The sequence below is a fragment of the Caretta caretta genome, chromosome 3 (assembly GCF_965140235.1).
Source record: "Caretta caretta isolate rCarCar2 chromosome 3, rCarCar1.hap1, whole genome shotgun sequence".
In the NCBI taxonomy this organism is placed as follows: domain Eukaryota; kingdom Metazoa; phylum Chordata; order Testudines; family Cheloniidae; genus Caretta; species Caretta caretta.
Genome location: NC_134208.1, coordinates 134,763,672 through 134,791,320, shown reverse-complemented (window position 1 = coordinate 134,791,320; position 27,649 = coordinate 134,763,672). Strand labels below are relative to the sequence as shown.

The 27,649-nt window shown below is 42.3% G+C and overlaps 1 protein-coding gene across 5 annotated transcripts in view; it reads left to right on the top strand.

The window, feature by feature from the left end:
* Window positions 1-27,649, top strand: part of TARBP1 (tRNA guanosine 2 -O-methyltransferase TARBP1) — a 104,553-nt gene that overhangs the window by 11,443 nt on the left and 65,461 nt on the right. For all 5 annotated transcript variants that reach the window (XR_012667730.1, XR_007355724.2, XM_048843837.2 and 2 more), the window contains exons 5-9: window positions 1,674-1,726; window positions 4,964-5,061; window positions 14,134-14,269; window positions 21,950-22,046; window positions 24,294-24,383. Coding sequence is in view for 3 of the 5 variants with exons in the window: in XM_048843837.2 (XP_048699794.2) it covers window positions 1,674-1,726; window positions 4,964-5,061; window positions 14,134-14,269; window positions 21,950-22,046; window positions 24,294-24,383 (474 nt within the window). In the remaining 2 variants the exon portion in view is untranslated. The remainder of the gene's footprint in view (window positions 1-1,673; window positions 1,727-4,963; window positions 5,062-14,133; window positions 14,270-21,949; window positions 22,047-24,293; window positions 24,384-27,649) is intronic.

The window sequence follows — 27,649 nt, the reverse complement described above, 5'->3', positions numbered from 1 at the left end:
TTTTTATATGAAGGTTGGATATGATCTCTTTCTCCCTGAGGGTTGCTGATGTTCCAGTTCTATAGAGCTCCTAAGCTTTTTCAGAACTGGAGCTGTTGAGCACCTCAGTTCAGCAGAACCATCTGGTTGTGAAGGAGATTACTGAGAAGGTTTTGAAGTCCATGCTCAGCGTTTCACTACTCTAAAGACAGACTTTGAAGCCTGATGGGTATCTCCCCTTATTGTGGGAAGGTTCAGATATCTCTAGAGACTGTTGAATAATCAGTTTTTTACTGTATCTCTTATAATAAATTATGAAAAAAGTCTTTCTTACTATATAATAAGGAGAGATTGTAGTTGTTAAAACTACACTCTCAGTTTTACTGTTGGAATAACATATTGCATTTGCATAGATTTAGTAGTTAGCTTACATCTCGCAGGGTATGAATGATCTATTTTGTACACCATCCAGCCCCACTTCTAAGAAACAGCTTGCAGGTACCTCAAAAGCCAAAATTTCTGATTTATACAATTAAGGTCAATCTCTCATTAAAGTGACACCAACTTGATTTATAGTCAGTTTTTTTAAAAAAAGGTTAAAAGTAGCTACAATTACAGTACATGCCTCTGAGTCCTCCTGCCAATGTTATGGTTCTAATCTTTTTTTTTTTTCTTGTTTTGTAAAAAATAGTTTTCTTCCTTTTTGTTTTATGCAAAACAGACCCAAATGGGAATGGATTGCAGTAGAGGAACTGACTATATACAAAGTGTTGTGAAATGTACAAAGTGAATTTTTTTTTTCTTTTTCAGTTATAGTACTCTTAAAGGTTACTTATGAATAGGACCCTACCAAATTCATGGTCCATTTTGGTCAATTTCACTGTCATAGGATTTTAAAAATAATAAATGTAATGGTTTCAGATGTTTAAATCTGAAATTTCATGGTATTGTAACCATAGGGGTCACAGCCCACAAGGGGGCTCGTGGGGCTGTCGCAAGGCTATGGTAGGGGGGTCGTGGTATTGCCACCCTTACTTCTTCTTTGCTGCTGCCTTAGGAGCCGGGCGCCCTGCTCTGAAGGCAGCACCACCGCCAGCAGCAGCGCAGAAGTAAAGCACTGCTGATGACCGGAAGCTGTTGCTGTCCAGCCGCCCAACTCTGTGAAATCTGGTCTCCCCTACAATAGCCAGATTTCATGGCGGAGATCAGATTTCACAGCCCATGATGCACTTTTTAAAACAATCCACGAATTTGGTAGGGCCCTACTTATGCAGTAGCGAGGAACAGTTGTGTGTGTTCTTGTTTGTTTGTTTTTTAAAGTTGACTGTTTTTACTAGTGATCAGTGAAGACTCACTCTCTTCCTCCTTTCAACTTCCATGTGCAACTAATATTAATGCCTTTCTTGTTCCTTGAATCAGTTTCCTTCCTCTCCTCAATAGCCCAACTTCTGTACCAAATAGGCAAACCACTGCTCTATTAGTGTTGTTCTAGCAAAAATGACTGACTGTACAAAGCTCATTGCTTAATCCTCTGCTGCTGTAGGTTAGTAATGATAAAAGTCTCTCTCATTAGTAGGAACCCTTTCTCTATCTTGTTTATCACAAGTAAAATCTACTTAGTGCGTGTATAAAATGTAAAATGTATAAATGTGTATAAAATGGTTTTAATGTAAATTTAATTTTTCTCTCTCCAGTTTATTATCGGACCGTTAATGGATGCACTTTCAGAAAGTTCTCTCTATGGCAGGTAAACCATTGGTTATTTAGTTTAGTAAGTATTGAACAATGGGCCATTACATTTGACATAAGATATTGGTTGATATCACTTTAAACTTGTCAGTCAAGCAAGGGGAACCAGTTGACATAATTTTTTATACTTTCAAAAGGTCTTGGACAAGAAGCTTCTCCAGAAACTTACTTTGTCATGGGTGAGAGGCAAAAAAATTTTATGGATCAAAAACTGGCTAAGAGAAGGGAACAAAGCATAGGAATAAATGTTCAGTTTTCATCCTTGCAGAAGTTTAATAGTAGGATGCCTCAAGGTTCTTTATTGAGTCTGATATTGTTTACTGTATTTATTAATGGTCTGGAAAAGGGGATGAACGAGCAGTTGGGTAGCAAAATTTACAGAAGACACAAAGTTATTTAGCTTAATCAAATCTAAAGAAGGCCTGGAGGAAATTCAGAAGGAATGGACCAATCTAGATGAATGGGCAACATGTCAAGTGAAATTCAGTGTTCATAAATGCAAAGTGATACACACCCAAGGAGAAAAAAATAATTAACTATACATCTCATAGGGTTCTAAAACGAACTGTATCAACTTAAAAAAAAAAATTGGCATCACTGTGGACAGCTCGGTGAAGGCTTTGGCGTGGTGTGTAGCTGTGGTCTAAAAAGCAAACAGTGTTAGAATGCATAAGGAACAAATGAGGAATAATATGAAAAACATAATAATATCCTTATATAAATGGTATTGGTACATCCTCATTGGGAATAAGTGTGTAGTTCTGGCCACCCTATCTCGGAAGGGATGCAGCAAAAGTAGAGGGTTCAGAGAGGGTGATAAAAAGGGCATTGAAAAATTCTAATGTGAAGAGAGATTGAAAAGATTGGGGTTGTTTATCTTAGAAAGGAGAAATATAAGTGTAGATATGATAAAAGTATATAAAATAATATAGTGAAGATAGGAAGCTTCTGTTCTCTGTGTCTCACAGCACAAGAACAAGGGAGCAGTCAATGAAGTCAAAAGGTGGCAAATTCAAAACTGATAACATTTCTATGTAATTAGACTTTGAAACGCTTTGTTACAGGATATCTTGGAGGCCAAGAATCTATGGTGACCCCTTTTGTTCAATGTGTATTTGAGTCTGCTAGAATGGGTAGTGAGGAGACGTGGGTTGTCGTGCACTTGGTATGCTGATGACATCCAGCTCTAGGTTTCTATCACATCCGACCCAGCCAGAACAGCAGAATTAATTTTTGAATGCCCTAGGTGAACCTGGAGTTTGGATAAGTATTGGTTGACTGACTGTTCAAACTCAAACCGGAATAGACCTAGGATGTCTACACTAGTTGGCCTAGCTGTGTGTACACTGGGACTTAATTACAGCTTAATTACGTAGCACAGGGTATGAAATTTTTCACAGCCCTGAGCGATGTAGTTAAGCCACCCTAACTCTGTAGTGCAGACCAGCCCTGAGATAGTGTTGGTGGGTTGGGGAGAGCAGCTGGAAGAGTTGGTAGAACTTACATCTGTGCCCTTCATAAAGGACATGTAACCACCATTTGTAAAACACGTGCAGTTTCGGGGTAGCATTGGATCCAACTGCTCCTGGATGCCCAGGTTGGGGCTGAAACCAACAGTGTTTTTCTGCACCTGGCAAGAAGAGTGTGACCTTTTCTCTCTGCTACGGCCCTTGCCACAAAAATCTATGCCTTTGTCACTTCAAGATTAGATTGCTATAATGTGTCATGCATGGAGCTGTATTGGGATATTCAGAAGATGAAGGTAGTGCAAAATGCTGTAGCCTGCTTATTAAGTGGAGTTGCATGTTGGGAGCACATTATCTCCATGATCTCCGCTGACTTTCGGTATGTTTCTGTGTAGAATTCAAGGTGCTGTTTTTAACCCATAAAGTGTAAATGGTTTGGAACCTTATTACCCGAGAGCTTGCCTCTCTTCTTACGATATTCTGTCGTAACTGAGATCAACAGAGGCATTCTATCTGGATCTCCCTTGATATAAATAAGAGGGAACTGCTGTCCATGCATTCTATATGAAAGATCCTCAGTTTTGGAGATTGCTCCACCTCTCCTTGGTCTGCCAGAGGTTGGATTTGTTTGCCTTCTGAGCACTCTGCAAAGCCCATCTTGTTCCCCTCTTTGTCAAGGCTGTTCAGGGAAGGAGTTGAGGTGGAAATATTATGGGCAGTCTTTTTTGTCTGTATTTTTCTGAGAGACGAGGTGGACGAGGTAATATTTTTTATGGTCTCTCTCACCAACAGAAGTTGGTCCAATAAAAAGAGATTACTTCACCCACCTTGTCTCTTTAATATCCTGGGACCAACATGGCTGCAACAGCAGTGTATATTTTTCGTAAAAAGAAAAGGAGGACTTGTGGCACCTTAGAGACTAACCAATTTATTTGAGCATAAGCTTTCGTGAGCTACAGCTCACTTCCACAGATGCATACTGTGGAAAATACAGAAGATGTTTTTATACACACAGACCATGTATCACACAGTATGCATCTGTGGAAGTGAGCTGTAGCTCACGAAAGCTTATGCTCAAATAAATTTGTTAGTCTGTAAGGTGCCACAAGTACTCCTTTTCTTTTTGCGAATACAGACTAACACGGCTGTTACTCTGAAACCTATATTTTTCTTGTAGTTTTTAACATGTGGGATCGGCACTCAGAGCACTGGATGAGTGGATATAGGTGTGTTTTAAAAAGTTAGAGAAATAGACAGAGATTGGACATTTATATGGATACCAAGAATATCCAGAGTCATAAATAGTTAATGCTGATACATTTTGGAAAGGATATAAAACCTCATGTTTCAGGTCTTAAACCTGAACTTTTAGGGATTAAGATGAAACCTGCATTGGGATTACATTATCCCACATCTGGTACTGCAGGGTTTCTTGTATCTATCTGGGAATCATCTGATGCTGTCAGAGATAGGAGACTGGACTAGATGGACCACAGTTCTGATTCATCATGGCAATTGCTGTATTTCAGTTTCAATATTTACATTTTCAATACCCTTTAAAAGTATCAGAAGTACTTAAAAAAAAAAATCCCCCTCTCCCCCAATTCTTCATATTGAAACACTTTACTTTGATTGGCTGTTTGTATTCTAATGAGTTAGACAATTAGGTAATGTTTTTGATTAATTTGTTTTATAAGGGGCTTTGAGATCCCTCTTTATAAAGTGCAGTTAATGTGCATAAAGTTAATTTTATGTTTGATTAAAAACAGGTCACCAGGCCAGTTGATAGGAGCTTGTCCTCCTTTAGGGATGAAGTTACAGAAGTTTTTGTCTACTTACCTCACACTCCTTCCAGAAGAAGAAAAAAGTATGTTTTAATTATTTTTTTCTTTCGAAAGATAAGGGAAGTAAGGGTAATGGATCCATTTCCAGTATCTAATGTAAATGTTTACAAGTGTGTTCTCTCCCTGCTAGTGTACTGCACCTGTCATAGACTGAATCACAAGAGTTCTCCATCGTCTGTCTATCTCTGGTTTTTAAAATGTTTACATACAAAAATGTCTTCTTCTTTGAGTATGTGTCAGGGTGGATCCCACTGTAGGTGCATGTGTGCCCAGTGCACATGAGACCTCAAATTTTTGAGCAAGTGTATCTGTTGGAGCTGTGCATGTGCCCTGTGCTTCCTTGTGCTCCCATGTGAGGGCATCAAAGGAAGAACAGTCGCAACGTCTCTTCAGTTCTCTTTTACTAACTGTGCCAGCAAGACAGAGCCGGAAGTTGCTAGTTTGTAGCTCAGACTAACTTCTTCAGAACCGTTTATCTCTTGTTTTCAACTGCCATGATCTGAGCTGACCCGCCTGGACCAAATTTTGCTGGTGAGACCCTATATGCCCCTTCTCTGTACATCTATCCCCCCTCCCTACCCATGTACAGACCTTTTACCCCCGACCTAACAGGGTTCATCAACATGTTGCACTTGAAACCTGCAGGTTTCAAGTCCTGTCCATCCTGCAATGGACTATTCCCTCTGAAGGATGGATGCAGTGGGTATCTCTGTTCTCTGGGTGAATTGCACATTCTAAACAGATGATCAATATGGATGTGCAAGTTGCACAAGACAAGGCTGAAACGCCACCTTTTGGAACGGTTCATAAAGGAAACCAAGTTCCAAAATCCTACTAGTGAACAAACCAGTGTTATCAAGTGACCCACTGAGCAGTCAGGCATCGCCTAAGACTGGGGCAAAAAAGAGTGCCAAGGAAAGAAGCTGACCTCAACAACTCCCATGTTGATGTCAGGCACTGAAAGAGGCTGCTCCAAGCTCTAAGGCAGAAGCACAAGAAGGAGATCTGTGTCCTCCCAGAAGGACAGACAGCAAGGCCTTCAGAGAGAAGTTCTTCATACCCCACAGAGTGTCAAGGACCAGAGAGAGGGAGCAAACTGTGACACAGCAGACTCCTCTGGAACTAATCCTGGTGCTCCGACAGTGTTCTCTTTGGTGTTGACTCTGGCCTCTGAGCATGAGACTAGGGAAAAACCAGGTCCGTTATCGGTGCTGAAACACCTACCAGCACCAGTATGGACCTTAGAGCTGAGAGCACCTTTCATGTTGGTGCTGCCTCTAGAGGAAGTCTACTCTTCATTGCAGGCATTGAGAAACAAGCCTTCATAATTGAGAAAAGTCTGTTTCCCCAGTGGCATCCGTGACCAGGCCACTGATGTCTGAATATCAGGAGGAGCCAGATCCAGGTGCAGATCAATATCAGTGCCCCATCTTGCCACCAAGGGATCTCTCATCTTTGTTGCCAGGTGACTTTAGAAAGGCTTTTGACATAGTCCCACAAGACATTCTCTAAAGCAACCAAGGGAACTATGTTCTAGATGAAAATACTATTGGGTGGGTGCACAGCTGATTGACAAAAATGTACTCAAAGAACAGTTTTCAATGGTTCACTGTCAAACTGGGAGGATTCCTCAATTGGGGTCTTGCAGGAGTCTGTCCTGCATCTGTATTATTCATTGTCATTAATGACTTGGATGATGGAGCAGAGAGTACATTCATAAAGTTAATGGATGACACACAGCTGGGAAGGGTTGCAAGCACTTTAGAGGACAGAATTAAAATTCAAAATGATCATGATAAAGTGGAGAATTGATCTGACCTCAGTAAGATGAAATTCAATAAAGACAAATGCAAAGCACGACACTTAGGTAGGAAAAATCAAATGCACAAGTACAAAATTGGGGAATAATTGAATGGGCAGTAGTACTGCAGAAAAGGATCTGAGGGTAATAGCGGATCATAAATTGAATGTTCATCTACAATGTAATGCTGTTGCATAAAAGGCAAATGTCACTTTCTGATGTATGAAAAGGTGTGTCATATGTAAGAGATGGGAGGTAACTGATCTGCTCTAATGGCACTGGTGAGGACTCGGCGAGTGTAAAGATGTGGACAGATTGGAGAGAGTCCAGAGAAGAGCAACAAAAATAAAAGGTTAAGAAAACATGACCTATGAGGAAAGATTGAAAGAATTGGGCATGTGTACTCTGGAGAAGTCTGGGGGAGGATGTAATGATCTTCAAATATATAAAAGTTTTGTTATAAAGCAGATGGTGATCAATAGGTTCCATGTCCATTGAGGGTGGGACAAGAAGTAATTGGCTTAGTCTGTAGCAAGGAAGATTTAGGTTAGATAATAGGAGATTTTTTCTAACTATAAGGGTATTTACGCTCTGAAACAGGTTAACTAGGGAAGTTGTGGAATCCTAATCATTGGAAATTTTTAGGAACTGGTTAGAAAAACATCTGTCAGGGATGATCTAGGTATACTTAGGGCACGTATACACTAAAAACTTAAGTCAGCCTATGTTAGATTGACTTACAGCCACCGGAATAATTACTGTGGTGGTTCACGTCCAAACTATCCTCCTTTGGTTGGTGGTGTGCGTCCTCACCAGGAGCGCTTCCACTGACCTAAGAGGGGCAGTGTGGGGAGCTGAGAGCCCAGTCTCAGCTCTGCTCACAGGACCCTGCCAGGAGCCTGGCTGCTTCATGGGCTCTCAGCTCACTGCTCCACGCCAGCTCTTCCTCCCCTCTCCCCCCGACTCTCAGTACTCTGCTGGGAGCACAGCTGCCTGCTGGGCTCCCGGCTGGCTGCGACCCCCACCACCCTCTCGCGTCCCCGCTGGGAGTGGGGCAGCTGCCTGGGCAGCACCCAGGATCTTTGACCCAGGCAGCACCCAGGATCCAGCGTGGAGCCAGACGGGTGCAGTCTGACTCCAAGCAGCCAACAGCTGATGTAAGTAATGCAGTGTCTACATGGACACTCTGTCACTCTAACTACACCAACATAAGCCCTATGCCTCTCGTGGAGGTGGAGTAATTATGTTGGTGTAGTAGGGCACTTACGTCGGCAGGAGCAAGACTGTAGCTTGTACACTGAGGTAGTTAGGTCAATGTAAGCTCTCATGGCAGGAGAGAGGACCTTAAGGACATTATTAAGCAGGGCCAGCTGGTGTCCAGGATAGTGATGGATGTCTGAGACACCATGGCCAGGTGTATGGCCAACTCTGGTAACTATTTGACAGGCATTGTGGCTTCAAGCAACGGGCATCTCAGGAGAGGTATAGGCCATAATTGAGGACTTGCCTTTAGAGGTCTCAGAGCTGTTCAGTAATCAGACTGACTGTGCTCTTCACTCCATAAAGAACTCAAAAGCTACCCTACACGTTCTGGTGATTAAAACCCCTGCTTCATATCTCAAGACCTATTGTTCTCAGCCTCAACCAAGACAGCATACACTGCCTACCACCTCAGACTATCAAGCTAAGAAACATCCGAGATACAACAGGGGCATCATTCTTCCTCTTCATCAGCAACAGGACCTACACCTATGATTTGTCAGCAGATGTGATGAGGTGAGAGTCTCATCAGATCCAGTCTAGAGAATGCCATCTTCAGAAACTGCCTCACTCTATTCTACGAGACATAGTCTGCCTTGACATCAGTCAGATGGGTGTTAGAGGACATTGTCTGTGTCTTCCTTAAGATAGCCTACTACAAACAGAAGTGGCCTCATTGCTTTGTCTGGTAGCCACAGAGGTGGTACCAGTAGTGTTCAGGAGAAGAGGCTTCTGTTCCCAGTATTATCTCATTCCAAAGAAGAAAGGGGGTCTTTGTCCTAACCTAGACATGAGAAGCCTTAGCAAATACATATGGCATCTCAGGTAATGCTTGTTTCCATCATTTTGTCTCCAAGCTCAAGACTGATTCATGGCTCTCAACTTATAGGATGCATACTTCCATAAAGCAATCCATCTAGCGCACAGGAAGTACCTTAGACTCTCAGTGGGTCCTGACCAACTCTCAGTGGCACCAGAAGTGTTTACAAAATGTCTGGTAGTAGGTACATTTAAGGAGGTAGGGTATGATGTCTATTTCCTGTCTGCCCGGTTGGCTGATCAGAGGTAGGTACCAGTGGGGACAGCCTTGGAATACATCCTTTTCTCCCAACCAGGATTAAGCTTAAACTACAAAAAATTGTTCCTCCCACTATCACAGATGATAGAATTCATAGGAGCTTTGATTGAGTGCCATTCGCCCATGCAGCTACGTTGAGGTCCATGTATGCCCTGTCCAGATACCACAGGTACCAAAGGGTCACAGTGGCACCCCCAGCCCTTCTAGATACTATTTGAGGACTGGACCCAGTGTATGTATATAAAAAAGGGGCCATTCTCTGTCCCCTCCCAGCTACGACTGTTATCACAGATGCTTCAGGGACAGGTTGGGGTGCTTACCTGAACCAACTACAGATGCAAGGTACCTGGTTTTAAAATGACTTAAGACTATACATGAACATCCTGGAGCTGAGGGTCATCAGACTAGCCTGCGAAGCATTCCTGCCAGGTCTGGGGAGCTCTACAGTTTGGATTCTCATATACAACATATCACCTATGCCCTATATTTACAAACAGGGAGGTACCTGATCATCCTCTCTTTGACAAGAAAGCCATCAAGCTCTAGAAGGGGTGTCATCAACATGGGATAACCCCACTGGCAGTACAGCTCTTGGGGATCAGTAATGACTTGCTGGCTTTCTAAGCAAGCATGCAGTGACTAGCCGTGAATGGGCTATGAAGTTCATCATATTCTGCCAGTGGATGACCCCCATAATAGAATTGACAGAGGACAACACCAAATGCCCGAAGTTCCGCTCCAGAAGAGATGTGAACCCAGGTTCCTTGCCAGACATCTTTCTCCTCCGGTAGTCTTGAGCACTCTATGCCTTCCCACCACTTTCCCTTCTCCTCAAGATAACTTCGAAGTCAGGAGGGACAAAGCTACAGTTATCCTAATAGCCCCTGAGACAATTTTGGGTGTCAGAACTCCTGCAGATGTCCGCATGACCTCCTGTTCATCTCCCAGCCTGCCCAGACATATCTCGAGCTAAGATCAGATCATGCATTCAGATCCACAGTCATTACACCTGACTGCTTGGGTGTTGGCTATTTTAGCAATACTGGAAGAGATGCCTCTCTTCGGGTTCAAAAAATTATCATACAAACTAGGGATTTGTCCACAGGAAGACCTATTCCTCAAAGTGGAAAAGATTCTCCATTTGACCCTCTGAAGATCCTGGACTGTATGCAACTCTTGAAGCAGATGGGCCTGACATTCAGGTCTCTTGGTCTATCTTTCAGTAATTTTGGCATGTCATGCTCTGGAACAGTCGCATGATCCAGTTGGAAATGCTGTGCATTTCCACCCGCTGTCAGTTGGCTGGTGAACCTTTCCCTCAGCGTATCAAGGAACATGCCACCAGGGCATAGCCTGCAGCTATTGCCTGCCTCAGAAACCTTCCAGTCCCTGAAAACTGCAAGGCTGCAATGTGGAGTAACCCACTGACTTCCATGAAATATTATTTCTTTGACTTGGCAACCAGGGCAGACACCAAATTTGGAAGAGCAGTAGTATTTCTTTGAGTGACTGAACATGTCCATTTCACTGTAGGTGAGTGCATGCCCGATGCATGGTTGCTGGAGATTTTTTTTTCCCTCAGCAGAACCTGTTAGGGTGGCTTGAGCATCCTCTGCTGCTGCATGCAGGTATAAAGGGTGGAGCTGGCCCCTCTCAGTTCCTTCTTACCAGCCATGATGGTTGTTGCAGTAGTAAGGCTGTAATCGCTCCAAATTCTTCTCTCATTCTTTGTAAAATATATCCAGTTTTGCTTAGTGAAGTTTCATAGAATTTAGGGAATCTGTAGTTAAGATAATTAGCTACTTATAAATTTCAGATTTAGGTCTTAGACTGCCAGGTTCAGCTTTCAGTACTGGGAGCAGGACTGGAACTGTACCTCCATCTCCGGGATTAAATCATGTTGTTCATTCAGCAAACCAATGCCGGTGAGCGACACCCCAGCTGCCTTAATCACTTGGGGGAGTCCCATGTTAGTGACAAATGTCACATTTGCAAAGGTTATAAGCCTTGCTTAAAAAAGTACAGAGCGGCCAAGCTTAAGTGTATTCTTGTGGAGGTGGCACTCATCCTCTCCTGGAGCTGTCCAGTTTGGAGTGGGCGCTGGGTATGTCAGTATTGGTCCACAGTGCTCCTCCTGTATTGTCTGACTCCAGCGCTTGATCACTGTCATTGGTGCCAAGGAAGAGGCACAAAACCTCCAGAGATTCAGTATCTCTGTAAGCAAGACACAAGAAGTAATTCTTCTGTTCTACTCTGCGCTGATTAGGCCTCAAATGGAGTATTGTGTCCAGTTCTGGGCACCACATTTCAGGAAAGATGTAGACAAATTGGAAAAAGTCCAGAAAAGAGCAACAAAAGTGATTTAAAGGTCTAGAAAACATGACCTGTGAGGAAAGATTGAAAAAATTGGGTTTATTTAATCTGGAGAAGAGAAGACTTAGGGGGGACATAAGTTTTCAAGTACATAAAAGGTTGTTACAAGGAGGAGGGTGAAAAATTGTTCTCCTTAACCTCCGAGGATAGGGCAAGAAGCAATGGGCTTAAATTGCAGCAAGGGTGGTTTAGGTTGGACATTAGGAAAAAATTCCTGACTGTCAGGATGGTTAAGCCGTGGAATAAATTGCTTAGGGAGGTTGTGGAATCTCCATCATCATTGGAGATTTTTAAGAGCAGGTTAGACAAACATCTGTCAGAGATGGTTTAGATCAGTGATTCTCAAACTTTTTTTTTTGTGGATCACTTGAAAATTGCTGAGGGTCTCGGCAGACCACTTAATGATCTTTCCAAATGTTGTTTGTACCGTTTGCTAACTATTGTAAAGTGCTTTGGATAAAAAGCACTATATGTTTAAAAAAACCTTAATCATTAATGTTTTTTTTGTTCTACAAATAAAAGCGCACAACTCATATTTTAATATCCATCATCTTACCTTTCTAATGCGATGGATGTGTCCTCTCTCCCCTGCTGTGGCAGCCCCGAAGCTGGGGCTGGGAAGGAGTGGGGGTCTCTCTCCCACCAAAGCAGCCACAGAGCTGAGGCTGGGAAGGAGGGCCCTCTTTCCCTGGCAGCTGCAGCCCTGGAGCTGGGGAAAGTTGCCTCTTTCTCTGGCCTCTGCAGTCCTGCACATCCCAAATTCTACACATACCCCTCCCGCTTACCCCATATTCCCCCCAAGGCCACCACCTCACCTTGCATGAGCTGCTTCTCCGGGGTCCAGGCAGGCGTGGCTCCACTAATTAGGTTGATGGCCCTTCATTCTCTTGTGTGCGGTTGCCCAGGCGCGCACCTTAGAGGGAACTATCTGCGGACCACAGTTTGAGAACCTCTGGTCTAAATAATACTTAGTCCTGCCATGGATGCAGGGAACTGGACTAGATGACCTCTTGAGGTCTCTTCCAGTCCTACAATTCTATGATTTACAAAAATATTCCGCACCCAGTAATTCCCACTGAGAACAACAGAGAAATAGCTTTCCCCTCTCTCTCAGTGATGGCATTTTGGTTCTAAGTGTCTGATCTGTGTACACACCATATGGTTATTTCTCAGCTATGCAGCATATGATTCTGGATTACAGTCTTAGTGGTCAATCATAATGCAGGGATTTGTATAGTTGCTGTAGAGTTATTTTTCAGTGACAGTTCTTCAGACGTACAGTTGTCTCTGTGATAATTCTTCTGCTCTGAGTGGTTTTGGGTTCAGAATTTTGAAGCTGTTTTCCAGCAATGCAGACAGCGCTTCAGCCTCTTGCTTCCTTTGGCAGGAACCAAAAACGTCAGAAGTTTACAAGAAAGAACGTCGAAATAAATCAAAAGCAAACAAAAGAAAAAATACTTTAAAAATGCTTAAGAACCCACTGACTAACTTTCCTCCTCTTGAGATCTCTTCCAGCCCTGCATTTTTATGATTTTATGATTCATACTCAGTCCTTCTATTGAAGTAATTGGCAAATACATCTGGTATTCATTGATTTCGGTGGGATGGGCCCCAATCTCACTCTTGGATCACACAGATCATATTTCAAAATCAGAACCTAGGATTGAGCCATTTCTCTTCCTCCAAGTCTCTTCCTACAGTCCCTGGGTCTGGTCTCCACAGTAAGCGTTGTATATTAGAGTTTTTAGTTTCTCTTGTTTGCTTGCACATGGTAAATCTTCTTTCCAAATTCAGTTCTGGAACAGTGTTACAAATGTATGGCAGATATTTTCAGGAGAAGGAGGAGCCTTGCTGACCTGTTGAGAGGAAAAAGGAGATAGGGAAAGGAGATCAGAGGGGGGAGAGAAGGCAAATGAAGAGAAAAGGAGGTAGGAGGAAGGGCCCAAATGTAATATTTTTAGAAAGCAATTTATCTTTCCGCAGTTAAGCAGTCCATTTTGTTTTCTCTAGTTTTTATTCTTTCATTTAAAAAAATTAAATATTGAATTTCCTGTCGCACAGTAACATAGTTAGAAGAGAAGTAATGGACGCTCAATAAGCTTTTCTAGGAAGTTGTATTTCAGTAACCGTCGATGGAAAAGTATTTATTTAAAACGAAGTGTCTCACGCTTGTGCAGTTCACAGTTTTCCTGAAAAGCTACTGTCCTTTCTGTGGCAGTGCTGGTAGCACTGCACAGTCAGTTAGAAACCGTTATAAAATAGATCATTTAAAACCACATTAAATATTAACATTGAAACCAAATAGTAGCAGATAATCCTTGCTGTTTAAGGGCTTGATTTTGGCTTTCTTGCTCAAGCAGTGTAGGACTGAGCCTGAATCTTTATCATGAAAGCACCAGGACTCTTTCCTCTCCCTGCACCTCCATCATTTAAATGGATTCTGGCTATACAAAATGGAAGTTTGCATTGAAAATCTTACTTTCTCAGTCAAGATATTCTTTCAAAATACAGTAGTTTCCATATTGTAGTATTTCAGCTCACCTACAAAATAATTTTTTTTTTTTGATTTGCTCTTATTTAAAGGTAGTTTCCTGTTAAAGTTTATTCAGAAGATGACAAGTAGGCACTGGTGTGCTGTTCCCATTTTGTTTCTGTCTATGGCACTGGCATGTATCCCATCATATAAAGCACTGGGTACAGAAGGACTTCATGCTCTAAGGTAACACACTTCAGCGGTTTTATGTCCCTTACTTATGCACAGGTTCTGGGAGACTAATAAAACAGTTCTGGGGAATGCACTGACTCTTTTTGGGAAAATTTAAATAATCAAATGTAGTCGAAAGACTGAAAGCTTAAACTTGTAAAGAAACTTTTTCTCTATCCTTCCCCACTCTCTTCTACTATGGTCCAATAGAAAAGTTTTCACTTTTCACAAAGCGATCACTCTATATCTGACCTGTCAGTCCTTATCCTCAAAGGAAACCTGCACAACACTTTCAAAAGATGAGCCTGGGAGCTTAAATTCATAGCTTTGCTAGACACTAAAAATCATGGACCGAATAGAAACATTGGATTTATGCCTTATTACAACAATCTGAACCCACTGACAACCTCTCCCAGCTGCTGCTCCCTCTGCTCTTCCTTTCCTCCCTGTGTCTGGAGAGGGGTTTAATGGGGCACTTTACCTTGAATGGTCCCTTGAAATATGTGTTAACTGCTTATGCCACACAGTCAGTTCAGATCTTGTATTTGGCAGTGACACTTTGAGTTAGGCCATGTCTACACTTACAAGCTTACAGTGGCACAGCTGACTGGCAGTTAACAGCGCTGCAACTTTCTCGCTCAGGGATGTGAAAAAATACCCTCCTGAGCGCAGCAAGTTGCAGCGCTGTAAATCGCCAGTGTAAACAGTGTCCCAGTGCTGGGAGCCGTGCCCCTCGTGGAGGTGGTTTTTTAGAGCAGCGCTGCGACCACACAAGGCACGTTAAAGCACTGTCAGTGTAGACTAGCCCTAAGATTGCTCAAGTAGCTGCATTACGTTGATAGGAGAGAGCTCTCCTGTCGACATAATAAAGCCAGCTCAATGAGCAGCGGTAGCTATGTTGACGGGAGAGTGTGTTGACGGGTGCTTATGCTGGCAAAACTGTCGCTTGAGGTGGCTGTTTTTTCCCCACACCCCTGAGCAACAAAAGTTTTGCGGACAGTGCTAGTGTTGACATGGCCTTAGTTTCCCAGACCTGAAGAAGAGCGCTGTGAAAGCTTGTCTCTCTTACCAACAGAAGTTGGTCCAATAAAAGATATTGCCTCATCCACGTGGTCTCTCTCTAATATCCTGGGACCAACATGGGTATGACTACACGGCATACATACTAGTACAAATTTTCATGTTCTTCAGAGGCTTTGACTCTTTGACTCAGTAAAGAGACCTCTTAAGCAAGCTCTTTTGCATATTCCTGGTATTTAAGAATATAAGCACAGCAGTAAATTAAGCAGCATTAAACACGTGTAGCCAACAGTATTCTGATTAAAGAACACATTTAAAGTGAATGTGAGGGACAAACTGAAACTTGTGGCAAATTTTTCTCCCATGTTGGTCTTGGTTAGTTCCCTAGTGGATATGCCAAGGTCTAGTGGTAGAAAGTCTGTCTTAAGAGATTTTAGCAGCAAGCACAACCCTTTTGTAAGCCCTGACAGCACTGTTTTTGCAACTACTTCCCACAACCCTCAGCACGTGAGGCTGTCTGGGAAGGGGTTATGGTCAGGGCACAAGAATGATGTGCTAATTCAGTGCATTTCCTGGTTTCCTTTACCACTAAGGATTTTACGGAGAACTCTCTGGAATGTAAAGCTACTCTCCTCTGGCGAACTTCCAAGTGAAAGCAATATTTCAAATGGTGCTTACCCTGTTTTAGGGGTGAATTCCCCTCTTTGGGTAAAGCTATATCCGCTTGCTTAGAGGGCATAAAATTTGCAGTCCAACTTCTACCCACCCAATGGGGGTGAATTAACTCATAGACTGCAGTTTTTAGTTTTTAGGGGAAACTGTTGTTTTGATTTAATTGGAGAGCTCTTCAGTGGGGGATAGTGCCTTTAACCTATGTGTTTAACATTAGAAGGTTCTTTTGCAGTACTCATGGCAATATTACATTATCATTAATTATGGAGGCATTGGTCATGAATTTATAGTTAAGATTAAATCAGTTTTCATTTCAACAGGCACTTCAAACTTTTATTAACATGGCCAAAACCTAGATTGTAAATTTTGAGTACAATTCGCATTTTTCTTGTTGGTTTGAAAATTGGATTGATTCAGAGAGAAGAATAATTCCAAAATCATCCCTTTTTGAAGTTTTTCAATGGATTGTTTCATCTTTCTTAGATTCTCTTTTGCAGGACATCTAAGACATTGAGCTCTTTGCTTTGCTCCATGTGCTGCTCCTTGTGTGCTGATTAATACAGTATCAATTACAAATACATTGTGCTTGTGTTTGTTATGACTTTTCACTTTTTCTCCATAAATGGAAAAAGAAATGCACCAAGATGAACCCACTATATTTAGCACTGATGATGTAATACATCCACTTTGATGAAATAATCTGTGGGTGGGTGAGAGAGACAGAGGAAAGTCAATCAGCCACTCCACCCACCAAATACCCCTATAACCTAGGAGCAATTCTGTGAGCTGGACAAGAGACAATCATGAGCCTCATGCAGCTCCACTCTTATTGTTGACCAAAGGCATGAATGTGGATCCTAGAACGTAGACGATTAAGATCTGCCACTGCATTTGGCAAATAAGTTAATAGCAGGAATAGGATTCTAATGTGGTAGACCCAGATCTTAGCTGTTTGGCTGCATTGCCTTTCAGATAATCAAATCACATCCAGTCTCTAACCGCTCAGCCTCATGCTTCTCCCAGAGTCTGAGATAGAACCCTGGATTCTTCAAATAGGGTGCCTAAGGGCGCTCCATTTCAGGTGTGCATGTGCCATATGAGCCCTTGATCAGAGATTTTCAGTTAGCAGTGTCCATTTGGACCGCATGGATGCCCTATGCCTCCTTGTGCCAGATACTGAGGCTGTATGGGGTATGTGGGCAAACCACCCTCAGCTCCTTCTCAACTGCTCTGGCCTGAGATGGAGCCCTAGTATGTCCGCCTTGAGCATGCATTGATTTTTTTCTGATATTTCTATAGTGGGTAAAATAGTTTTTATAGTTAGTTGTTAGGATAGTTAGAGTTAGATAAGTAGTGAGAGGATTGTTTTACTCCTCTTTCCCCTCAGAGAGAGGTTTTTTTGAGGCAGGGAATGCCTGACTCTCCAGGTTTCAGCTGATGTCTCTCCTGCTGTACCTGTGAGTAATGGCTTTAAAGTGTGTCCATTGCTTAGGGGAGTTCCATGTCTCCCAGTAGTTCAACTTCTGCCTGGCCCTCAAGTCCAGGGCAAGGAAAAATAGGGAGATTAAACACAGACTGCTAATGATGGAATGCGCCCTTTGGCCAGCTTCTGAGTTAGGTTGGGAGACCCCCTCCCCTGCCCCCCCAAGCCCTTCCCACCCCCCCCCAGGATGGGGAAGGCTTCCACAAAGAGGAGTGGGCTTAAGGAGCCAGCTCCAAAAGGTCCAGGTGAGATCCACTGCCTCTGAAGCTTCAACCTCTTGACTTGGTACCATTAAGTTGAAGGACTCCTCCTCCAGTACTAGTGGGACCGTAAAGTTCCAGAGCACAAAGGAGAGAGACATGGCTCCAGGAGGGCCTGGGTACCTTCTACCAGCAAGGAGGGGAGCACAGACACTTTGGACTGGCACCACCAAGTTCAGCATAGTTGTCAGTACTCATGCATGTGGTACCCTCAGCACTGATTAAGCAGCGGTGCTAGACACCGTCGGCATCTATTTCAGTACATCAATTATCAGCTTCAGTGACTGTGCCTTTGAATGCTGCGTCAGTACCACAGGAGTTCAGACATACTCAGGATTTCTCAATAACAGATGAACCGGAGTCCCTGCTCCTGGTGGGTACTGAGAATCTCTGGGTACTAAGATCCCGATCTTTGGCCTACTGTCATCTGGACCACAAGACTCTCTACTGTTTTCTACATGTGCTCCTCCATTGGATGAGATGGAGGAGGATGAAAGTGATTTCCAGTCAGCCTCCTCTATTTCTGTTTATGGTTGTCCAATATATTCTTTCAGAAACATGTTCTTTGAAAGTCATAGGGAATATTGGACTCATTATTGAGGGTGGTGGAACCAATCCTGCATGCCATCGCCACTTCTGTACTACAGGCCCTTCCAATGACCATACTGGGACCCCATCAACAACAATTTTCCAGCTCACTGGTGTCCAGCTCACTCAGCCTCTGTCCCTGGCAACTGAGCCCATGCCGGGGGTGGCCCGCTGCCGCCACCACCTCCCCAGCCAGGCTCTCTCTCAGGCAGCTGCTGTTCTGCACAGAGCAGTAACGTGGAGCAGCCATCATGAGAAGTGGCGGGTCCCGCCCCTTCTGCACCCTGCCCAGGCCTGGCTGCCAGGGACAGGAGCTGAGCATGCCAGGGGCAGGTGCAGCGGAGGACAGAGCCCCTCTTCCTCGCACCCCAGCAGGCCAAGCAGAAATCTGGGTGTGGGGCACTTAACGCTGCATGCCTCCCTACGCATCATCTATGAGGAACTGTGTTCGGTAGCTGGGACACGTGGCAGCTTGAACCTTTGTGACCGATCAGACAAAGCTGTGTCTCCGCTGCCTCCAGGGTTGGCTCAGAATGACCTGTTCTCCAGTCAAAGACACCTTGGGTAGACAGGTGATAGTTCCTTTGCCACGTGAGGAACACCTTAGACTATGGGAGGATCAACTCAACGTCTGTGCAGGCATTCCTTTCTGTAGCGCAGCCCCATCAGTAACTTTAACAACAGATTTATCACTGTTGGGATGGGGAGCCCATCTCCATACCCTCACAACTCAGGGCAAATGGACAACTCAAGAAACCAGTCTCCATGTCAATCTGTTGAAGCATAGGGCTGTCAGGAATTCTTGCTTTCATTTCCTATCCTTCATCACAGGCAAATCAATCAAGATCATGCATTCTATATCAACAAGCAAAATCTCCCTCCCTGTTGTGGCGAAGCCATAAAATTATGGAATTGGTGCATAGTTCATCAAATCCAAATTTCACTCTCAGGTATTCAGACCACCACAGCCAATTTCCTCAGCATACACTTCTCACAGGATTACGAATGGGATCTAGACACCCAAGGTCTCCACAGCATAGTCCAAAAATGGGGACTGCCAGAAGTGGATGTCTTCACCACCTCCAGGAACAGGAAGTGTCCTCTTTTCTGCTCAAGAGGGGGTCTGGGAGATGTCATTTCTTCTATCTTGGAAGAAAGGTCTCTTCTATGTGTTTCTCCAATGCTGCTGATACTAAGAGTGATGAACAAGATCAGACCAGGCCCAGCCAGAATTATGAGTATAGTGCCAACCTGGCTGAGAGATGGTTGGCACCCTTACCATCTACACGTATGTGTCCAAATCTCGTTCAGGCTCCCAACCATTCCTCGTCACCTGTCATAGGATGCAGGTTTTGTGCTTCATCCCAACCGGTGGTTCTCCACTTCAGGGCATGGCTCCTCCGATAGTTCACGTGGTTAGAATCCTCCTGCTCTATGGAAGTACAAGTGTTAGTAGAAAGAGATCAACCTGCACTACTTACCTGCAGAAATAGAAGAGATTCTTCCATTAATGTTGTTGTCACTCCCTCCTGCCTGAATTGGTGCTACTTTCAGTCATCCTGGATTGTCTTTTGGATCTATGAAAATTGGGGTTATCAGTTCTATTAAGGTCCATTTGGCTGCAATATCAGCCATTCATTCTCCGGTAGATGGTTTCTTCATGTTTGCCCATCTGGTTTAGTCTACATTTATTAGGGGTCTGGGAGGTGACAACCTGCAGATTAGAGACCCTACCCTGACCTGGGACCTCAACCTGGTACTCAGTTACCTTATGAGACCACCATTCAAACCAGTGGCAACCTGTTCTCTGTTTCAGAGTAGCAGCCGTGTTAGTCTGTATCCGCAAAAAGAAAAGGAGTACTTGTGGCACCTTTAGAGACTAACAAATTTATTTGAGCATAAGCTTTCGTGAGCTACAGCACACTATGTTCAAATACATTTTTTAGTCTCTAAGGTGCCACAAGTACTCCTTTTCTTTTTGCTGTTCTCCGTTGCATTTATCTATGAAGACAGCATTTTTAGTAGCCATTATGTTGGCCCGTAGGGTCAGGTAGATTAGAGCCTTGATGGCAGATCCTCCCCTGCTCCCCCTGATGTTCTTTAAGGACAAGGTCTCTTTACATCTACACCCTAAATTCTCCCCTAAGGTTATATCGGAATTCCACCTTAATCCATTCATCTACCAATGTTATTCCCAAAGCCACATAGTTCTCTACAGGAATCCAATTTACATATCCTAGATGTTAGAAGGGCATTGGTCTTCTACTTAAATAGGGCCAAGCAATTTAGGAAGTCACCTGGGCTCTTCATTTCCATCATGGATAGATCTGCATGGTCCTCGAACTCTACTCAGAGACTGTCAAGATGGATATCTGGATGTATTATCACGTGTTATGATGCTGCGGGCATTCATCCCTTCCAAAGGGTGATAGTGCCTACAATCTAGCTGAATGTGCTATCTATGGCATTAACAAAGAATGTACCTGTGTCTGAAGTATGCAGGGCCGATACATGGGCTTCAGTACATATGTTTTTGAAACATTACTCTCTGATCCATGCAGTCAGATCCGATGTGACACTTTGGTTCTGCAGTACTGTCTTGATTCTGCACTATTGCAAAGCTCCCTCTTCCATCTAGGGATATTGCTTGGAAATAATCTGAAATGGCGCACCCATATGGACACTATTCGAAGAAGAAGAGGTTAATCACTTTGTGCAGGAACTGCGGTTATTCAAGATGTGTGTGTCAAAATACAGATATTTCACATTTCAGTCATTTGTCAGCTCCTCTTCCTTGCTTGATCCTGGAACCTGCCCACTGAGGTACACCAACCTTGTATAAAATGAACTAGGAAATGAATACAAAAAACTTAGTTTAGTGACGGTTAGAGTTGTGTCAGGACACACTCAACCAACTCAAAATCTGAAACACATGAAAATGAAAAACTAAGGGAAAAGTCTCTGGCATTCACATTGCCTGCAACACTTAATAATAATAATAAACACTCCATCAAGCTGTAAGGGTTTTGCTTCTGTCTCCAACAGATACTGAAAAGCAATGCTTATCCCAACATAATCAACTTTTGAATTCTAGCACAAAATCTTATCGATGACCTCAGCAATGTTAAGGGAGTGATTTCCCAAAAGCATGGAATGTGTGACAGGCAGATGTCAATCTGGTGGCACAGGAGCATCTGAGATCGCTGTTAAGGTTTTGTGATAGAATGAGAATTTAATGAATTCTGGGTACTATTGCTTTTCAATATCTGTTAGAGATGTAAGTGAATGAAAGCCTTATGAATTGTTGGAGTGTTTTACCAACAGTATTGTAGGCAATATGACTGTGACATGGAATAGAGACTTCCCTTAGCTTTTCATTTCCATGCTTTTCAGATTTTGAGTTGGTGGAGTTTGTCCTTATGCAACCTTAATTGTCACTAAACAAAAGTTATTTGTGTTTATTTAGAATCATAACCCATCTTGTTTTCGATTGTATGCTCTTCAGGGCAGGAATTATATCATCTTGTATGTTTAGAAAGTGCAGCTCATATTCTGAGTGCTTCTGCATTCTTAATATATTGACAACTTCAGTTAAAATATAGTTGGTAAATATGTATTTTAAGAGCTACTAAATCTGTTTATAATTTAAGGTGCATATTTATCCGTTTGCAGAGATGTCCTGCAGTGCACTATGATCACGCATCAAATTTTGTTGCGGGGAGCTGCTCAGTGTTTTCTTCTTCAAACAGCTATGCATTTGACAGATGTGGTAAGTTCCTCTTTTTTTTTTTCTAGTGTAATATTTTATTTTTCAGAGATGATGATGCTATATATAAGTGCTGCCAAATAGAACTTGGAGTAGCTGATTTGACTGAATTTGTAGTTTTGGCAATATCCATTTGAAAAATGTGCTTGAGTGATGTAGTTCCTGTATTCAGTTGTACTAGTAATTCTTTTAACTTTGTTTTTTCATATGAAACAACTTGATCCTTTTTGTTCCGCATTTCATTTGCAGTACTTTATTGATGATGATATTTGTATTACTGAAATGCTTAGAATCCCTAGTCATGGGCTCAGGATCCTGTTGTGCTCTTAGGTGCCATACAAACACTTCTTTAAAAATGAAAATTTAATATTAAAGAGACTTTCAAAATGACATAAAAGATTTTAAAATTATAGTTATAGTGTTAGCATGGTGACTTTATAGTCAGGTTAAAATATCACTTTCATTTTAAAATCTTGAATATAAATTGTCTAATTCTCAAATTATTTTGTGGGACTGAAATTTCTCATGCTTAGTGTTGAACCAGAAGGAAACCCTTCCCCTTTTTCTCCCCTATAATATCACAAGAGTTTGTCTGGGCACTTTTAAGCTATAAAATGTGGTTCAAAAATTTTCAAATGATTTTGGTGCTTTGGATAAACTTTCTTTTTAAACTTCAAACTTGACATCAAACAAGGACTCATGCTTTTATCTTGTTTGATGAAATTCAGTAAAGTTCCTGGATAAAAACTACATTTAACTGCAGTTAAGGCTGAATACATATCAGTAACTTAAGGGTAAAAGTATTACAGGTATGTTGTAATTGTTGCAAAAAAAAAAGCAATAGAAACCCAGGAAATCCAGAGTTAATATTAAACTTAAAAGAAATCTAAATGTAAGTAGAAACTGCTTCTCCTCACCTTCAAGACTCTGCTCCTGTTCCTTACCTGCTCTTGTCTCTGATAGCATTATCCTCCTGCCTCTTCCATCAAGTGATGCTAGTTCTGACTGCCTGTTGTTCACCCCGCTGACAAATCTTTCTCTGCCTTTTTCACTTATACCAGCAATGTGTGTGTTCTCCTTGAACTGATTTATAAAGCCCTCTCCTCAGGACTCACTTCTTTTGTGAAGCCTACAAGACATTGGCCATCTCACAGTGGATAGGCTGATGGTGTAATTGAGTTCAATTTATATGTTTTAATTTAAAAAAAACACCCTGATGTATATAAAACCTACATGATATAAATACATACTTTGATTGTATCCCTCTTTCCCACCATTCATGTGTGTCTTGCTCTTTTAGATTATAAACTCTTTGGGGTAGGGAATGTCTTCTTGCTTGGACAATGCATAGCACATGGTGAAGACTAGTACTAATTAATAATACCAATGCATTGTTGTTTATTATTTACCTGCCACCGTAGCTGTGAGGTGATAAGCAATTTCCTGCTCAGTATCAATTCCCAACCAGTGGTATTTGGAGAACTTACTATCATATAGTTGCTGGCCCTTTTTTAATCCTCTAAATCTCTTTAGAATAATCTAAAATTACTTTCTTTCCTAATATATTTCCAAGTAAGCAATTGCTGTATTTGCCATAAGGATGTCATATGATCATCAGTGAGAATGGAGGTGTCCATGTGACTGAATGGAAGGGGAGTGCACACTACTCTTGCTTATGCCTGATAGCTACATCAAAGGTTCTCTTTTGTATTCTCCACCCTGTTTTCTTTTGTCTGCTAATACAGCTGCTTACCTTTTCTCTTTGCTGTCTCAGATTTTGCTGTGGCTGACCATGAGCTGACCTGAGCAGGGCTTCCTGTGAAAAGGCAGAAACAGAAGAATTAGTCAAGGGCTTCTAAATATCTAAAATTAATATAACTGAGGTTGTCCATTTACACACCCTGCCCCCACTTAAAAAGAAAAAAAGCCATCAGTGAATACCTCGCTTCAAGCCATTCATTCACCTTCAGTGTACATCTCAATATGGATACATCAGACTGTAGGAAAATGAGCTGTGTGTCCTGATTAAGTTATGTTAGGAACTGAAAAAAGGCAAAAATTAATCTCTTCGGAAAGTTCACATCCCTGTAATAAATTGAGGGTGAGAGGGAAAAGATTATTTTCTTATTGAATCATTTGCCAGATGAAAGCAAACTCTTCTCAGTTTCACACTAAAATATTACGTGTGTGTGGGAGAGTGTGTATGTGTGTGTGTGTTGGGGACTAATGAAGCTTAAATAATGTCTTTAGGAGAAAGTGTCACTTCCAGAGATTTCAAGTTTTCTCATGTCTCTTAGACAAGAGGAGTCCTTAAGCAGAGGGACTATACTATGGATGGAGGTGAGAATTGAAACTGCTGCTGGTTTTGTGTTAATCAAAATGTTCTGTAATAGACTGTACTGATCTATTGTATTAGTTATAGCTAATGTTTTAATTCTCTAATACTTTATGCATGTGAACTAATTTTCAGTCCCTTTTGTACTGGCACATCTGGAGCTTCTGGTACTGAGTGCTAATTTATTTGTGCTTTGTATCTGTACCTTGTAACGCGTTTAACGCTAAGGAGGAGATTAATTTTAACCCTCAACCTGCTATCCAGCAGGTAATTAGTCAGAAGATTTTAACATGCACCTTCATTGTGTGAGAAGGTAAGGAAGAAGGGGTAGGTTGTTTTTTTCTTTTCGCCTGTAGAGCACCTGAATTCTGCACAAGAGCAGCTTTCTCCTGAGGGCAGAGCTTCTGTTGCACTTCAAAGCAGCGTAAGAGCTGGAGCTGAGCTCGTACCGGACTTGTATGCCCTGCTTTGCCACAGCATTCTCCAGAGAGAGAACATGAGCTAATTTGTAACTTTTGTATTCAGCCATATCCTAGTGCAAATCAGAATCAGTTCCTTCATGCAGACTTTTGGTGCCCAAATGCTTGTTCTATAAGAGACTTCCAGGTATCCACAGTGCCAGCCTGCTTTCTCCCTTGCCATTCCCTTGGCTAGGAGGTGCATCAAATGAGCACTGCAACCGTATGTTATTAGCTTGGGACTCTCTTCTAAATAATTTCTTCTCATCTTGGATACATTTGCAGCATTGTCTTTGACCAAACTGTGTACTAGACATTTGAATTTTTTTTTCACAGTTTGTTATAGTTTTTATAGAATATAGAATCATAGAATATCAGGGTTGGAAGGGACCCCAGAAGGTCATCTAGTCCAACCCCCTGCTCGAAGCAGGACCAATTCCCAGTTAAATCATCCCAGCCAGGGCTTTGTCAAGCCTGACCTTAAAAACCTCTAAGGAAGGAGATTCTACCACCTCCCTAGGTAACGCATTCCAGTGTTTCACCACCCTCTTAGTGAAAAAGTTTTTCCTAATATCCAATCTAAACCTCCCCCACTGCAACTTGAGACCATTACTCCTCGTTCTGTCATCTGCTACCATTGAGAACAGTCTAGAGCCATCCTCTTTGGAACCCCCTTTCAGGTAGTTGAAAGCAGCTATCAAATCCCCCCTCATTCTTCTCTTCTGCAGACTAAACAATCCCAGCTCCCTCAGCCTCTCCTCATAAGTCATGTGTTCCAGACCCCTAATCATTTTTGTTGCCCTTCGCTGGACTCTCTCCAATTTATCCACATCCTTCTTGTAGTGTGGGGCCCAAACTGGACACAGTACTCCAGATGAGGCCTCACCAATGTCGAATAGAGGGGAACGATCACGTCCCTCGATCTGCTCGCTATGCCCCTACTTATACATCCCAAAATGCCATTGGCCTTCTTGGCAACAAGGGCACACTGCTGACTCATATCCAGCTTCTCGTCCACTGTCACCCCTAGGTCCTTTTCCACAGAACTGCTGCCTAGCCATTCGGTCCCTAGTCTGTAGCGGTGCATTGGATTCTTCCGTCCTAAGTGCAGGACCCTGCACTTATCCTTATTGAACCTCATCAGATTTCTTTTGGCCCAATCCTCCAATTTGTCTAGGTCCTTCTGTATCCTATCCCTCCCCTCCAGCGTATCTACCACTCCTCCCAGTTTAGTATCATCATTACTGCTACTTCTTGTAAGTATTCTGCTGTGGGTGCATTTCCTGATGTATCAATTGTTTCTGTAAGGAAGACATTCCCTTCTTCTGTTGTCACACAAGCACATACAACAGGATCATTGCGGACATTGCTCCAGCCATCAAAGCTCAGTTTAACAGTTTTACCCTCTAGACCTTTTGCATGCTGCTCAATTTCTCTTTCATACACTTTATCCAGCAATTTGCCTGCGACATCTGCTCTGTTGGGTGGACTGAATCCTGGTCTTAATGACTGGACCATGTTAATGAAGTGTGGGTTCTCAATCATCCAGAAAGGAGAGTTTGTTGCATAAATAAACTGGGCAATTTTTTCATCAATTACCTCTTTTTGTAATCTGCTGGTTCTTATCACAAACTTATCTATGGTTGTTTCTGGATGATGGAGATTTTTTTTCCTTCTTGCCCCAGGTGATATACTGTGGCTATGTGACATACATGATGTGAGTGAAACCCTACCATTATTGGCAGATAACTCTGAAACTGTAGAAAATGATGGTGATCTTGAAGGTGGATAGTCTTCAGAATCCTGTATGTTGAGGGTGGATTCTCCTAAACCAAATAGGTCAATGCAGTTATTTAATTATTACCACCATACTCCTCATTTAGTATTACTCATTGCATTCACTGACACTCAGTGCTACTTTAAAGGTGAAATTGTAAAAGGAAGATCTGCCTATTTCAGCTATTTATTTTTTATCACAACTGCATCTAAAATGATAGTACCATAGAGTAACAACTATATTTTTTGCTCAAACATGAGAATTCAAGAATAGTCCGGAAGGAAGACAGGCAGTCCTTAAGAAAGGAATATGAAATAAAAAATAGTTTACCAACCCGAAGATCCTGCCTGTTCAGACATGTTCCTTTCATCATCTTCAACACAGCTTCCTCCTGAGAAGGAACACTTCTCATGATGTTGTTTCATTCGGGCAACCAGGCCTTACATTTCTTTGTTGCACTGTTTGCATTTTGCACGCATGCCTGTCTTACCCACAGGTAGAGGAACTTCATTAAAATATTCCCAAACTGAGTCTCTTTTACGGCCTGCTGCCATTATAGGTTTTCCCTTCTAGTGAGAGAATGGTATGGTAGATCTCAGATCAAGGAAAGCTACACTCAAAGACCTCAAGACTTCTGGAATGTGCTGCCCAAACAGTTTCACTTTTTGTGCCTGTCCCACCCTTCTCACATTTATCTCCTGACTTCTTCTTGTCCAGACCTATTCCGCCCCCAACAATCTTCTATTTGTTGAACTTTTTGAAACTTTTCACTTTTAGAGAGAGGTAAGGGATTGACTCTGTGTACACAAATTTGCAGAGGGACAATAGAATTGAGGTCTGTTATTTCTCACCTCTGTATATTATTTATTTTATTGAAAAACATTTTTGCTATTAACAAGCATGTTATCTCTGGAGAGACAAATCCACAGTTTGAGAACTGCAAAACTCAGCATCTCTGATGGTATCTTCTTGACTGAGCACTGAGTCCCATTGTGTAGATAGAAAGATTAACCTAAAGAATCTATACAGAAGCCCC